The 14,937-nt window shown below is 44.7% G+C and overlaps 1 protein-coding gene across 1 annotated transcript in view; it reads left to right on the forward strand.

Moving 5' to 3' along the window:
* Positions 1 to 128: 128 nt before the first annotated feature.
* Positions 129 to 14,937, forward strand: part of KLF7 (KLF transcription factor 7) — a 63,548-nt gene continuing 48,739 nt past the window's right edge. Inside the window, exon 1 of the mRNA XM_010165909.2 lies at positions 129 to 296. Within this exon, the coding sequence (XP_010164211.1) occupies positions 195 to 296 (102 nt within the window). The 5' untranslated portion in view covers positions 129 to 194. The remainder of the gene's footprint in view (positions 297 to 14,937) is intronic.

A 14,937-nucleotide genomic window follows, 5' to 3' on the forward strand; every position in this document is an offset into this window, starting at 1 on the left:
GTCCCTCTGCGCTGATTCTCTCGCTCGCTGTTTTTTTTTAAAGTGTGACTGAAACAAAACAAAGCCGCAGGGACGCTGGATCTATCATTGGTTGATTTTTCCTCCTTCTTTTTTTTTATGATCAAAAACAACCCCCCACCCGAGCAAACAAACACACACAAAAGCAGAAAGAAAGGGTCTTGCTCAGCAGCAGCATGGATGTCTTGGCTAGTTATAGTATATTCCAGGAACTCCAGCTTGTCCACGACACCGGCTACTTCTCAGCTTTGCCATCCTTGGAGGAAAACTGGCAGCAGGTGAATCATTTAAATTACTCCTGTAAATCTCTTAAGCACAGACAGTCGATGCATTGGGGCTGCATTTCTGACTTTATTTTATTTTTGTGCTTTAATTCAGGGTTGGGGGTTTTTTTGTGGTTCTTTTTTTTTTTTTTTTTTCCTCCGCGTGGGTAGACCTTTAAATCTCTGTATTTTTTGCCATGACAAACTGAGCAGTCCATTCAGATCTGTCTGCCTTCAGTCCTTTCCGAGCACGCCCGGCAGCACCTGAGATCCGGTGGCATTCTCTAGGTTTTTGTTTTGACGATGACGACTATTTTTATTTTATTTTTGATCTTAGATTTTGTTTTGTTTTGTTTTGTTCTTTTAAACAAGGCTGATCACTTCCAGCCAGCGCTGACAACTGGCAGCTGGTGGAAATGGAATAGATCATTCTTATTTTCAGGTAATTAGTATATGTCAATAAAAACCATAGCTTAAATCAGAGATTGGGGGAGGGCAGGTGTGTGGAAGCACTAGCAAAAGCTCTTAGGCTAAATTCTGTAACTAGGGAGGTGACTTATTTTTCATTCTTTTATTTTTCTTTCTTTCTTCTTTTTTCTTTTTTTTTTTTTTTTTAAGAAGGTGGGGAGAAACACACACTTCTCTATCTTAAAACAATGATGCCTTAGGCTGGTTCCAGTAAACCAATGTGTTTTCAGGCACTGTAGGGTTAATATGCAGACAGAATTGGGATACTTTAAAGATGGAAATCAAGTATTACAAATGCATTAAAATGATGACTGGTGGCATGAATATATAACACCAAGGAAAAGAGTAGCTTACAGAGAAAAGAGTAATGAACTATGAGCCCAAATGCATAGATCTATAAATAGTTATCAGCTGGGATACTGAGGGAAAAAGAAAGACAGGATTCCTCATTATGGCAGGACGTTGTGAGGCAGTCCTCTTCCTTGATGTGGTTTTATGGCAGAGGTGATACGCCAGGCGAAATTCTGGAAACTAGTGTCTCTTTAAAAGAAAAAAAAAAAAAAAAGGCTCTGCTGGGTAGGAATAGTGGAGTGTGGCTGGGATGACATGTGGTGCCAATGCAGCGCACGGACCGTGGCACTATCAGTGTGAGAATAACAAGCCACTGGATTTCATCTTGCCGGCGTTCACCTCTGTCTTGGCTGGCGTGAGGGTAGCCTGCGTTAGGTCTCCAGTGAGTGACAGTTTGGGATGTTCATTTAATTTTTCCCCGAGAAGTGTGTGTAGGAAGAAATGCAGATGGTGGGGCTTCCCAGGAGCTCTTGGGCTGTAGCATTGTCATCCTACTGGACTGGGGCTGGATCTTTAAAGGTTTATCCTAATAAAATTGTTTGGGCTTCAACTTTGTGTGCATATGTGCACGCAGACGAGACGTTTATTGACAGCTACAGTGTGAACATATTCAGGGTTTAATCTGCAAAATGACCGATCCAACTTTGCTTTATCCTCCGAGGGGGAGGGGATGCTTTTTGTTATTAATATTCAGCTCGCACATCCATGATGGTCACATCTGCTTTTCTTTTATATTTTTAACATGATAATTAAACTGAAGATGTTAATATAATTTCATTTAAAAAATTAATTTCATGGCATCGTTGTTGGATCGGTTGCATGTTCAGTTGCATATTAGTAACAGTCCAGACAGTCCAAAGCAAGATAATCTGTTGACATAGCCAGCATGCTTTAGGCAGTACTGTGTGTGATATTCTTGTCTCCTGCTGCCTTCTTTTATGCGTGGAAGAGCAGCAGTTTGTTTTATACAGTACAATGTACTTGCCCAAGCCCACTGTTTCTATTGCGAAATTTAAACTCACACTCTCTTGCTTAAACCCCACCGATTCTCCACATATGTTTTAAAATTGAGAAGTTGAAAATAATTTATTACATTTTCCCTATTTCCTTTCAAACCCTTCAACCAATGCCTGATGTTTCATAATACATCCTGTATTTACAGCTTGTTTTTATTCCCCTGTTGCTGCCTGGACTCTCCTTGCAAACAACGGGGAGCAAACCTGATGTGTCAGTGGTGGTAGCAGCTGAAGCTGGCTGTGCAGAGCATGCTGTCGCGCAGGCTTGGCAGACCCACTGACACAGAGACCCCGATTTTATTCTTCTGAATCACTTGCAAATGTAGCCACGTCTTGAGGATTTATTTATTTTAGGCAAACCGTAGCAACTCTGAGACAACAGATGCTTATGTGTGTTTGTGTGTCTTTCTAAAGGTATTCCTTAAAAATGTCAGGCTGCAGTCGAGACCCCAGGGAAGAGAACTGATAGGGCAGTGACTGATCCCTGCAGGAAGCATCGGGATTGGGAAGCAGCAGCTGTAATTTTGAGTGAAAACACTTCCCATGAAGAGCTCTGGTGCCATACCGGGGCTCCGCAGAGGCTCCAGAGCCGAGCTTCTCCCAGCAGCAAAGCAGTGCCCGGGGACATTACTTCAGAGTCTCTTAAAAGGGGGAAGTAGTTGTGTGGGTCAAGAGCAGGCTTCCTTACCACGCTGTGAACTCCGGTTGTTTTGTGATTAGCAGCTACTAGAGCTTGATGTGGAGAGGTTAGTCTGTGCCAGTTGCTGCTCCTAGAAAGGGTGTCTACTGTGACACCATAAAAGATGTACTTGCCCCACTGAAAATCGGAGCACGCCTTAGGGTGGGAGTGTTGACACACTCCTGTCTTCCTTTTCTCCTGAGTCTGGGCCACACTTTTGTAGCTGCTGGCTGAGGGCTACACAGCTGGGGCAGTGGCTCATGTTTCTGATTGTGAAACACCCATCACTCGGGAAGGGCACTGTGACAGCACAGGCAGGTTGCTAAACACTTGCAGGCAGTCAGCTGATCTTCTCTCCCGTTTTCCTTCCCACTGCAAGAGAAATGTGAGCAAGTTTGGTATCTGTGCTTTTGACAACTAGCATTAGGGTTGAATGAGAGCAGCCCGGCAATATGTACAAAACAAACAGATTTTGTGTAGGAAGAGATTGTCATCTCTTGTGTAGGTTTCTTTTTTAGGAGGAAAAAATACAAACAGCTCCCAACCACACACACACACACACTCTGCTGTGGACATAGTTTACATGGTAAAAGTGGAAATAGCTGAAGTGGAAGCTGGAACTGAACCATTAGGTGTTTCATGTTATTTTAAAACACATGTTGGGAAGGGAGGACTTGGGTTTTAGGCAGCAAAAGCTTAGCTTCACTGTGTCAGCTTTGGGTGTACTCCTTCAGGCGAAACACTTCTGAGGTCAGGAGGGTTTTTTTCCTGGAGTGGGGAGGTCAAGATCTAATGAGTAATTCATAGCACAACTTCATCAGGAGAGAGAGAACTTTGTTTAGTCTTTGTTTAGCTCTTCCAGCAGCGTTGGGCTGCCCACAGCACTGAGAGAGGTTAAAGGAAGAGGTGGGCTCTGTGCATTGGAAAATGAGGCGTTTGCTGTAGTCAGCTGGCTGGTGTCAGTGTCTGTGTGTTTCTGCCTGGTGCTTCATCCTGGCTCTGACTGAACTGTCCTGGTTGCTGTCTGTCCCTGCGAGCTGACTCTGCAGTTCAGGACCAGGGCCTGGGACGATTTCAGCACCTACGTGGCTGCTACAGTGCAGCGGGAGGACCTCTGGCCACATATGCTCTTGCTTGGGGGTAGCTCTCTGATGTGGCATCCCCAAGATTGGAACCAGGCTGCTGGGAGAGACGGCACGAGGCTGAAGAGCGCCTCATTACTCTGCAGAGGAAGGAAGTGGGAAGGAGGCTGTTCTTGAGGGAGGTGACTGTGAAGAGCATAGCCTGTGCAGCTGCACGTGGTCTCACTCTCAATGTGCCAGGCTGCAAATAGAGGGAGAGCAGGGCTGAGAATTGGGAAGGGCTGGACACGGGGCTTCAGTCTGTTCTTCCTGCTGGGCCTTCACAATGTCATTTGGGGGATTATTAAAAGATCAGTGTGCAGAAAGCATCTTTTGTAGTCAGATACATCTCTTCGTAGGGTAACATTTCAAACCACCCCTATTGTCCTTCTCCATAGGCCCCTTGGAGGACTCTGGACTCACCATCCTTGTGTGGAGAAGGGGTCTGATCAGTACACATTTTGGGGCTCTCTTTGTATTCTCTGTGGGCCATAGGGCAGCCTCTAGCATGGCAGTTCTGTAATGTCAGAGCACAGGAACACAAAGAACAGGCAGATGCACAGGGTCACTGTGTGTGTAGCTGATGTGTATGAAATCAGCAGGACTTGGGTGCCAAAGCCTGTCTCATTCTAAAAGAGCCAGCCTATGCCACATGTGTCATCAGGCAGAACGGGTCTCATTGTCTGGCAGAAGTGGAAATAGCATTGTATCGTTTGCCTGATAGCCATTGCCCGATAACATTTCCTCTTGCCTTGGCTGACCCGGTTGCTCTCAGCTACAACAAACAATGATCCTTCCAAGGGAGATGTACGTTTCCTGTAAAGCACAGGATCAAGGAAGCCTTTGTTTCGCTCCTGACTCTGTTGTTGAGCTTTCTTTGCATATTTTTAATCAAGTCTTCAAGTCTCAGATTCCCCCTTTCTGAAGTGACTGGCAACAACGATTCTAAGGCATGGTCTTTGTGGGGCTGGGAGGCTGAGTTTTGACCTCTGTTCTGGCAAAGGGCTTTGAGATCTCCGTGCTGTGTGAGAGCAGAGTATCTTGAGGTGACTAATCTAGCAGAACTAATGCTGACTTCTGTTTGGCAGACAGGGTCATTTTCAGGCATATAGGAAAAATTTCCCCTGATACTGGAAAGGAATAAATCACACTGGAGAACATTCCTGCCTCCCCATCATCTCCATTGTTCTAGTTTAATGGCATAGTTGGCCACTACATAAACTAAACCATCTCTTTTAATATTGCTATTTCATCTTGCTGCCAGTCACAGTGTAACACATTTCTTAAGTGCTTATAGTGCATCATGCCTCTTGAGAATAACTTGCAGAAATGGTTGACTTCCAAGAACAGCCACATGTGTAATGCAGTGTATTTCAGACTCTGAGTGGCTGGTCCACTTATACCTGCAGGCTCTCTGCTTGCTCCATGTGCTGAAAGCATGCTCCTGTCACCTTATGGAGAGAGACGGAGAAAGAGAGGAAAGACAAAATTGAAACTGTTGTCTCTATTGTTTCATGATTCCTTAATTACAAAATCTGTTGTTGTAAGTGATTATTTCTTGTTATTATGAAAGTGTAAAGCCCCACAATCCACATTACAGGTCTTAAGTAGCTGATTATGACTATGTGTGTGACTTGTGTCAAGTGATTTTGAAATGAGGTAAATAACCTTTAAGCAATGCACAATCATAATGTGGGTACTCAGCTAGAAAATATTTTCTTTTATTTGTTTGGGATGCTTTAGCCTCCCCTCCCCCACACCCACACATTTCTGTATGTCCTACTGAATAGACAATGCACAGATTAAAGTAGGCTACATAAAAATCATGATATATAGCTAGTTTGCAATGTGATATTCCCATGTGGAAATGGCAGAAAGTCTTCAGTTCCTCGCAGTAATTTCACACTTACGCTCTCCAGAGTGGAGGCGAATGGTATCTTCTGGATATTGTCGTATTTTTTGAGGCCCGGTCAAATGACTCTCCACTGAGAAACATCCAGTGTTTTGCTTCCCCATTCTGCACTGGGAAACATGTTATAGGGAAATGAGAAGGAATCTGCTTCTGGTTGACTCCGTAGCTGCATATGAACAACCTTGATTGCAGTTGTTCTTATAAAACAAAGGATTTTGCTCGCTGGCTGAGCAGCATTGGTGTTAAGTACATTAAGCGATGGGGTAATAGCACACCTCATCTCCTATCAAGTTTGTCACATTCTGCAGTGGGGAAGAAAAACTGTAGGCTTTTGATCACCATGCTCAAAACTTTTAAAAAGTTATTCACAGGCATTGTAATTGGTGGTGGTTTTCCTTTTTGATGGTACGTCTGAATTCCGGAGTGTTAATAAAGGTGTTTTCAACAATAGTGCTGAGTTCCTCTTACTTTCCTTTCTGTTTCCCTGGACTCTCAAGTGCCTCCCGCATACTCACCTACAATGCCCCCACCACTTCCAAACTCCCAGCAACACTCAGGAGCTGGGAGTGCAATTTGTGTGGTGTCTTTCAGGCTGGAGTTGTGGGATTCACCCACCTGAATTGCTGAATTTCTTCTCCCCACAGATCCTCTTTATACTATGGGTGCTTCTGCCTTGGTCCATATGAATCTGGATTAAGTTGAACTGCAGGTTCAGCTAATTTTCTAGCAAACAAACAAAACAACCCTGCCAAGGAAAGAGCCTCCCTTCCTCCCAGATTTTCCTGGGTAGAGAACAGGTTTGGAGTACAGATGTTTCACAGGTATATTCCCCAGCCTGATGCTGTTGTATTTGAGACCGTCCCAGTTTTCTTACATTGGCTTCAGTCTTGAGAGGTGCTACACACCTTTTAAAGTGTCTGAGCTTGGTACTCTCTTGGCTGTGTCTCCTTCCCAGCATTGCCACTTTGAGTTAAAAAATAATGTGCCTGGTTCCCAAGACACTGAAATTGTTCTTAAAAGTCACAGACTTTTTATTTTTTAATTTGATGTTCTTTTTACTTTCCTTGCTTCTGAGCCACTGAAAATTTGTTTTACTGACTTTTATTCTCAAAAATAAAAATCTGGGATTTCCAATAGTTACTTGATTCTAGCAGCATTAGGAAAATGCCACTATTGTGGCATTTTGAGAGCTGGCAGAGAGACAGGTGTGTATGTCAGAAAAAGCTCATGTATCTGCGTTCACCAGGCTGTATTTGCCATCCCTGCTCTGGCAGCGGCCCGTGAGGAGGGCTGCCTGGCTGTTCAGGTTGTTAGGCTGCCTGTGAGAGCGGGGTTCATGTGACACTTCCCTTCTTGGAATAAATCGCTTCAGCCTTTATGCTCCAAGATAGAGACATCTTGGATTTCATCAGGACACCAAATCTTTGCTTCTCAGTTCTTCAGTTACAAGATGAGTTGGCAGCTCTGTCGTTCTCGTAGGGCTGCTGCAAGGATTCGTATCATGGGTTTGTGGTGCTCGGGCACAGGGGCTGAGGCAGGAGAGGGTTGCACTAAGCTACGGGGAGATGGGCAGCCAGCCCCTCTGAAGCTGCCAGCCCAAATCCTGCCATGCCTGCTGGGGTTGCGGCGGCAGGTGCTGAAAATGCAGGACAGCTCCTGTGTGGGAGCCTGTGGTGGAGTGCGGCGTTGCCTTTCCGAAAAGATGGAAATAAGGATCCCAGAGGTAAGCTTAAATCCCCCTTCCCACAGGTCTGTGTCGTCTTCGAGACAACTTGTGCATAGCACTAATTTGATCCCTTCTCTGAGTTTTTAAAAGGTGTTGGAGTTGGGTGTGGAAAGAGCAGGTAGGAAGTCATAGGATTTTTTTTTGTTCAAAAGGTTTAATATATCAGCTCTGCTGTATTAAGCTGCTCTGATGGTCTTAATCCTTTTAAAGCAGGTACCTGTCCTCTCCCTGTTCTTACACATGAAGGATCCGCTCCAATCCAGAGCATTTCCACTCAGTGCAACTGTGTATTCAGTGCATGTGTTATTGTTCGGAGAACTGTTAAGATGCATGTGGTGTACTTTACAACCTACACTAAAGAGTCTGAGTCATTTACACACAGACTGCCTGTTAATGCTTGCTGAAGGTCCAGCAGGCATGCTTATTTGTCATAGTGGTTTTGAACATGGTGCTTACAGACCATGTTTCACATGTCCCAGTCCTCTTGGTTATTTCCCAGCATCGTGGACCCGAGTGCAAAGCTGGGGTTTAAATCATGCGTGGGGGTCAACAGCTCCTGCTCTGCAGGGGACAGAGAAGTAGGCAGTGACACAGGCAGGCTTGGGAGACAGTGTGATTGATGGGGAAGGATGTGAAGGAGAAGGACACTGGTTTGTGAGAGGCTGTTCTGAGACATTCCAATTAGTGTCCTGATTTACAAATCCTGCCCTTAAACCTGCAGCCTCCCAAGGTCAGTTTTAAAGGGGCGCTGGCATAGGGTTGACGTTTGACCATGATGGACCTTTGTAAACCAACATGTTCTGACAGAAGCTGCAATCAATGGAAGTATCTCCATCTATATAATTAAAAAAGCCCTGGAAGCAGGGTTTATGTTTTTTGAACAGGATCATCTTGATGACCTGCTGCCTTTGCAGCTTTTGCGCTGCAGTATTCTTCCTGTGCAACTGAAGCAAAGTGACTGGAAATCAAAGTGAAAATGACTGTTTGTTTGGATTGTGCGGTAAGGAAAAATGCAGGCGACATGACAAGTAAATTAGATTTAAAAAACACTTTCACTGCTAATAGGCTACTGTGCTGTTAGGCATTTGGTTTTAATCCTGACTCTTGAGTGAGCAAAGTTCATTTTCAAGCATAAGGAAAGTTCTTGGGTTTGTAAACATTTGCAATTTCTGCTGACTTGTCTTCACTCCAGCCCAGGAGGGGAATCAGCATTGTGCTGAATTGCTTTGTGCTGGAGGGGGTGAAGTAGGGGACTGCATTTAATCACCTGCCTTTATTCTCCACCAGGGCTGGATGGAAAACAAAGATTCTAGCAAGCAAAGGCCACAGTGGGAAGTGTTCAGTGTGTGGAAGAGTAGAAGGGATGAGAGGTGTTCCTGTCTACCTGCTTTTTATACCCAAAATGGACATTGGCCGCATCACAGCACTTAGGTGTGATGTTAGAGACCCAGATTTGAGTCACTGCTTTGCTTGATTCAGGTCTGCCCTTCCAGCTTACATTTTGGATGTGTGAAATTTCAGTGGATGATGTGGTGGCTCCAAAACCAATATATGCCAATAAACCACTTTAGATTGGACAAAAATGTAATTTTTTTGGAGAATGTTTGGTAGAAATGTTTCAATCAGTTCTACTTTCTAGAAGTTTTCCTGCGGGCCTGTTTTTGTGTGAGAGACTTGGTTTGGGTAACATCTTTGGCTTTGTTGTCAATTTTAGCCTTGCATTTCAGGGCTTGCATCCCTAAAACTTGATTAATTTTTTCCTGGCTATTAGCAATTTGGCTAGTAGAAGGCATCCAGACTCTGCATCCTGTAACTCTCTCGCATCTTTTGAGAACTGCAGCCACGACCCTGTGTGATGCTGTAAGCAATGTCAGGTTACTTCTGCTCTCTGACCTGGGGGCCTGCTCTCCCTCCCTCTGGGGAAGGGTCTGGCAAGGAGTGTTAATGCCCAACGTGCACAAGAGCGGTGCAGTCACACATTTTCCTCGTCTCCTTGCAACTGCAGGTCACTCCTCTGCTCAGCTGCTGCTGGTGAGGTGCCGTGCTGGTTTGTTGGTGAGGAATCAGTGCAGTCCCCCTCCCTTGGCACCTCTGGCTTGCCACTGGGTCTGAGGTGCCCCACATCCCAGGGTGCAGGGCGAGGTGAGCAGCTCAGGGGCTTTGTTCTTTTCCTGTGGTGACACAGTGGTTTGAAGGGTTCTAGCCCTGCAGAGCTTGCTGCCTCCTTGGAGCTGGTGAAAAGTGCTAAATAATCCTGGTCTGGGGTTTGTTGGTTTTTTTTTCTTTTCTTTCTTTTGGCCTCCCCTGTCAGCCTAGAAAATTTATGCTGCTCTGAAGAAAACATTCCACTCATCGGCAAGCTTCTACAGCTGCCATGTGATTAGTAAAGTATGGAAAGGAGAAAGGGAGAAGAAAGATGGGAGCTGGTGTTTCATATGGAAAGCATCAGCCCAAAAGTGGCTTTGTTTCCGACACGTGGACAGTGGAGAGGCTGTGTTTGCTGCTCAATGGAAAATCTGTGCTGGTGAAAAGAAGCCTCCCTCATGAGTGACCAGATCAGATAGGGCGGGGCTTTCGTGTCTCTTGCTTTTATTTTTAAATTTGTCTGCATTTTAAAATAATGAGGGAGAAGCAAAGGGCACTGGACTGACTTGATTTGAGAATACAGACAGTTTGGGCAAAATAGCTCTTTTCTGTCTCCATCTAATGCTGCTGTCCCAGTTCACTCTGGTGGTGTCACAGACCTCCCCCAGCTGCTCATAAACTGCGCCAGCACCTCAGATGGTTGTGAACATCTGAAGGTTGCTGTACATCAGGTTCTTAGCAAGGTGCATGTTCCTTTTGTTTGTTTTTGGTTTCTGATCTTTTGGAATAGTGTAAAGTCATGTTTATAGGCTTTCTTGCGTAGTCGAGGAAACCAAGAGCTTGGTTTTGATGCTGAGAAAGGTGGTTCTGATGTTACCAGAAACCTCTGAGAGGTTGGGGCTTTAAGAAACATGTGTGGATTGCAGTCAGATAGTGAGAGTAAGGGGTGTTTCTGTCTGATCAGACCAGATTTCCAATATCTTGGGAGAAGAGTCAGACTGCTATAAGTGCTGATGTGACCCAGTGAAAGAACTTGTAAGGTGCTTTTCTTGCAGGTTTGAGAATCTGAGGGTATGTGGATGTCACCTGGGGTGGTTTTCAACTGTCTATCACAGGAAAACAACGTAGACTTCTCTTATCAGCACATCCCTTAGCTCTCCTGTGTTTGAAAAGATTGTTGTATACAATGTTTGAAAATGGAAGGGCCTGAATGAGTCTTTTGGTGTTTGAATGGACAGTTAAGGTCAGGAGGAGCTTTGCTGTTTCTTCCATTGATTACAGGATGAGACCTTCTGGACAGAGGCTGAAATCTTGTGTCTCCAGTGCTTCCCTGTATGAAGATGTTTGCTTGAATCAGTGCTTCAGGAGCTGGGGTGATTTGGGGGGTAAAGAAGGTAATGCAGGGGCCTTGCTGTGCTCTGTTTGCACGCCTCCAGGACAGCCTGGTCCCATGGCACCACACTGAACTTCTGAGTTGGCCGCAAAGCTCATGCTCTCTCATCAGGCAGCCCTGATTTTCTGCTGGCTCAAGACAGTTTTTTGTTTTCTGAGAGTGACTTCTCTATTAATCTTTCTTGGATGCTGGCAAATGAGTTTCAGGGTACCCAGGTTAAATACTCTTTACCGAGTGTGCCTAGCTTGTCTTGGGCTTTTTGAGATTTGGTGGTTCCTTTAAAATACGAATAAGCCCCAGTTCTTTGAGGGAGAACAGAAGAATGCCAGTGCAGAGTTACTTTCTGATGTGAAGGACTTGGTAAATGGGTGACTTCCCAGCATAGTTTCTCAGTGCTGAAAAGCCTACCAGTAGGTGCACAGAACCTACTGTTTCGGTGGCTGCATTGGGTTTTCTTTTTCTGACATGAGAAATTCATGTCACATTTCTTTGAGGAAGACATTTGAGGGATAGCAAGGGAAACAAGACATGGGTGTTTTCTTACTCCCAAATACCTCCAGCACATGTGACTTTTAGAAAATACCGAATGCTAATCTTCCAAGTCTTGAGTGCCTGTCGATGTGGACACTGAGTGGATGCTCTAGGTTGAAGATTGCTCCTCATTGGGACTCTCACATGGATTATCTTTGTGCAGTGTGATCTATACCAGCTGCAAGGCCTTGTAATTCAGTTGTTTGAGGAAGCTGCATCTCTGGTCAGATGTTGTTGCACTGTAGTATAAGATGGGAATTTCTATCTACTTTCCTTTTTTTTTATGTTTAAGTGGAAAAGGTCAAGGAAACCTTTGACATTAAGTTCTGAATGTTTTTTCTCTTTGTAAATGGTAAGAATCGTACCCACATCACGTTGGGGATGTCAGATCCTGGGCTGATGCGAGCTGATGCCGATCTGCCAAAGTCAAAGTGGCGATACGCAGATTTACACTGACCCAGTGTCCACAAAGTCACTTGACACCTTGCAGGACAATGGTCTGTCTATACAAATCCCAGGTCTTGTCAGGATGTGGAGTAAACATCAGGATGTGGGCAAAAATGAGCAGACCCATTTTAATGATTTGATTAAAACAATATTTCTGCTGTGTGGCTCTCATAAATGTATTTCCACTGGTGTTGGGGGGAGGAGATATTCTCAAGTGCCATAATGAGAGAGTACATTTTTTAAAATGTTGCACAATAGGCCACTAAGTTGTGCTCTAGGTATATTGGTTTATTTCAGTTTTATAGTGAGTGTGGCCTTAGGCATCCTATAAATACCGTTTTCCCCCCCCCACCTCCAGCTAATAAATAATGGAAACTCTACCGGAAAGAAATTTTCTTTCCATGAAAGAGTGGGAGGTCCTGAGCTGCCCTCTGTAAAACAAAGGATGTAACATGGTTAGTTTTCTTTGGTTTTTCAAATGAAGAAAATGCAGGGGTGGGAGGGAAAAAATTGTTTCTAAACATGCTCTCCCTAACACTGTATGATGATGGCTGGTGTGGGCATCGCTTCCCCCGGGACAGGAATACACATCTGTGAAATGAAGACAGATATGAGAGAGGTGCTTCTGAACAGTCTCTGTGCATGGGAGAAGAAAGGATCCCATTCTGATTTACCCTCAGGCTTTCATCTCCAGCAGTGGAAACCAACCTGAAAGTGGGTGCAGATGACTGTCTAAAGAAGCCTCCTGTGTAATTCCATGGGCTGTGTTGTTCAGGGGTCAGTCTACATTATTAGAATGATCCTTTTTGACCTTAAAGTCTGCTTCCGTAAGTAAGTCATCTTCATAGAATCATAGAATCATAGAATGGTTAGGATTGGAAGGGACCTTAAAGATCATCTACTTCCAACCCCCCTGCCATCAGCAGGGACACCTTCCACTAGACCAGGTTGCTCAAAGACTCATCCAGCCTGGCCTTAAACACTTCCAGGGAGGGGGCATCTACAACTTCCTTGGGCAACAGTGTCTGACCACCCTCAGAGTGAAGAAAAGGTCTTTTCGAGAAAAAAGAAAAGGTCTCTCTCTCTCTTCGAGACCTTTTTGCTCTGTTTTAATGATGTCAAAAAGCTGCAATGTAAATGTGAGTCATGAAGAGTACCTGGGTATGCACATATGGGTTGCCAGACACACACGTTTCATTCTGAGAATCCATTACATGCGAACTGTGTGTCAGGCTGGAAATGTGTCTCAGAGGAGAGACCGGGTTTGTGGAGGTGGGGGCTTCCTCCTGTGCTGACTAGAATCAAAAGCAAATCCATGTCATGTCATGTCATGGAGAGGCTGTGAGGCCACATTCTGACTGCAGCTTGGCCTCCAAGGTTAGAGAAAAGTCAGGGAAGACCTTGTGTTCAGCAAGGAGGTCTTACTGGCTAATTTTGAAGGCAAATGAGGTTCAAGAGCAGGGTGGAAATGATGAAAAGGCATTTTCAGTCACTGCCTGCATCCAACAACAGTAAACTGCATGTAAGCAGGTCTGGTTCAGAAACAAATCAGATTGGAAATCTGCACTGTTAGATCATTAAATTCTTCTGCCTGGGTGCCATTACTCCTCAGTGTTCCTTTCCAGTCTCATCTGAAATCCACCTAGTGTGAGGCCCTGCTTTCCTTGGAAATGTGTATCTAACAGGCTGTTCTCTCTCCTGCCTGAGTCTAATTCCCCCCCCTCCCATATGCTCTCTCTTCTCCATGAGCAAGTCCATTGCTGTGTTTGGGTTCACCCTGTTGATAACTTCACAGTCTATGATGCTTTTCCCCATCTTCATTGTATTAACTCTTTCAAGGATTTTTATCTAAATCTGAAATGAGACCCCAGCTCATTGACTGGAGATTATAACAGTGACTGTGGAACAGATGTGATAAATAGTAATAAATGTGCATGTCCCTTTCACTTTGTCATACTTTCCATCTCTGTGTTCCTTCCAATTTTCCTGTCTATCAGATGCTGAGAATGTGTCCTCGAAGCTATATTGGTCTTCTCTGTGTCTTATCTGTTCTAGGTCTCTTTTCAGCCTTACTGGATCTTTGCTTTGTATTGAGTGTGCATGTTGTGTTGCTGTTTCTTCCATACATGCATTAATTTATCTTTTTCCAAATTCAATCTCAAGGATTTATTTCTGCCCCTGTGTGTTTTTCTTTATATACTGTCTCTCTCTGCTGGCATCACAAAAGAAAATTGAGCATTTCCTCCTTAAGCCCTTTTCCCTGCTTTTCTTCACAATGAAAGCTTTTTATCAGTTTCCTTAGTTTTCTGATTTGTTTTTATTAACCATGTTTTCATAGTGAGGGCTATGATCCATCAGAGTAAATGGAAACAAAAAAATTGATGCCAAATTTTTGTTTGTTTGCTTAGTGAAACATCAGACTGTAAGCGGGAAGAGGTGAAATCGGTGCTGATGACTTGCCTTGATGGTAGCTGGTCCTAAATGCTGGCTATTGACAGTGAGTTGTGGAAGTCTCAGCATTTTGAAGAGCCTAAAAACACACATACGACCGTGAGGTTGAAAATCCCATGGAGGTATTAGTCTCAGGAAGAGCAGGGTTGCAGTTGGTTGCTGCCCTTTGTTCAGGAAGCAGTATCTGTGTGCTGGTTAGTTAGTTGAAGACCACTGGTTTTGTGATTGATGGATGTGAGGTGGGTGTTTAACCTGGATCATGGTTAAAGGGTAAAGGCACCTTGAATTTCGGTGTCCACCCAGCACAACCTCTGCCCTTCTCTTCAGCAAAGGGAGCTGCTCCGATGCGGGCAGGGAGTAGGACCGCACGAAATGCTGCTGAGTCCCACCACCATCCCTCTGGAGAGTCCCCTGCTCTGCCACCATCCACCGGGGGTGGTGGCTGTGGTGGCCTTGAGCAGGCTGGCTCCCTGCCA

This window comes from Antrostomus carolinensis, unplaced genomic scaffold, assembly GCF_000700745.2.
Source record: "Antrostomus carolinensis isolate BGI_N321 unplaced genomic scaffold, ASM70074v2 scaffold16104, whole genome shotgun sequence".
Lineage (NCBI taxonomy): Eukaryota > Metazoa > Chordata > Aves > Caprimulgiformes > Caprimulgidae > Antrostomus > Antrostomus carolinensis.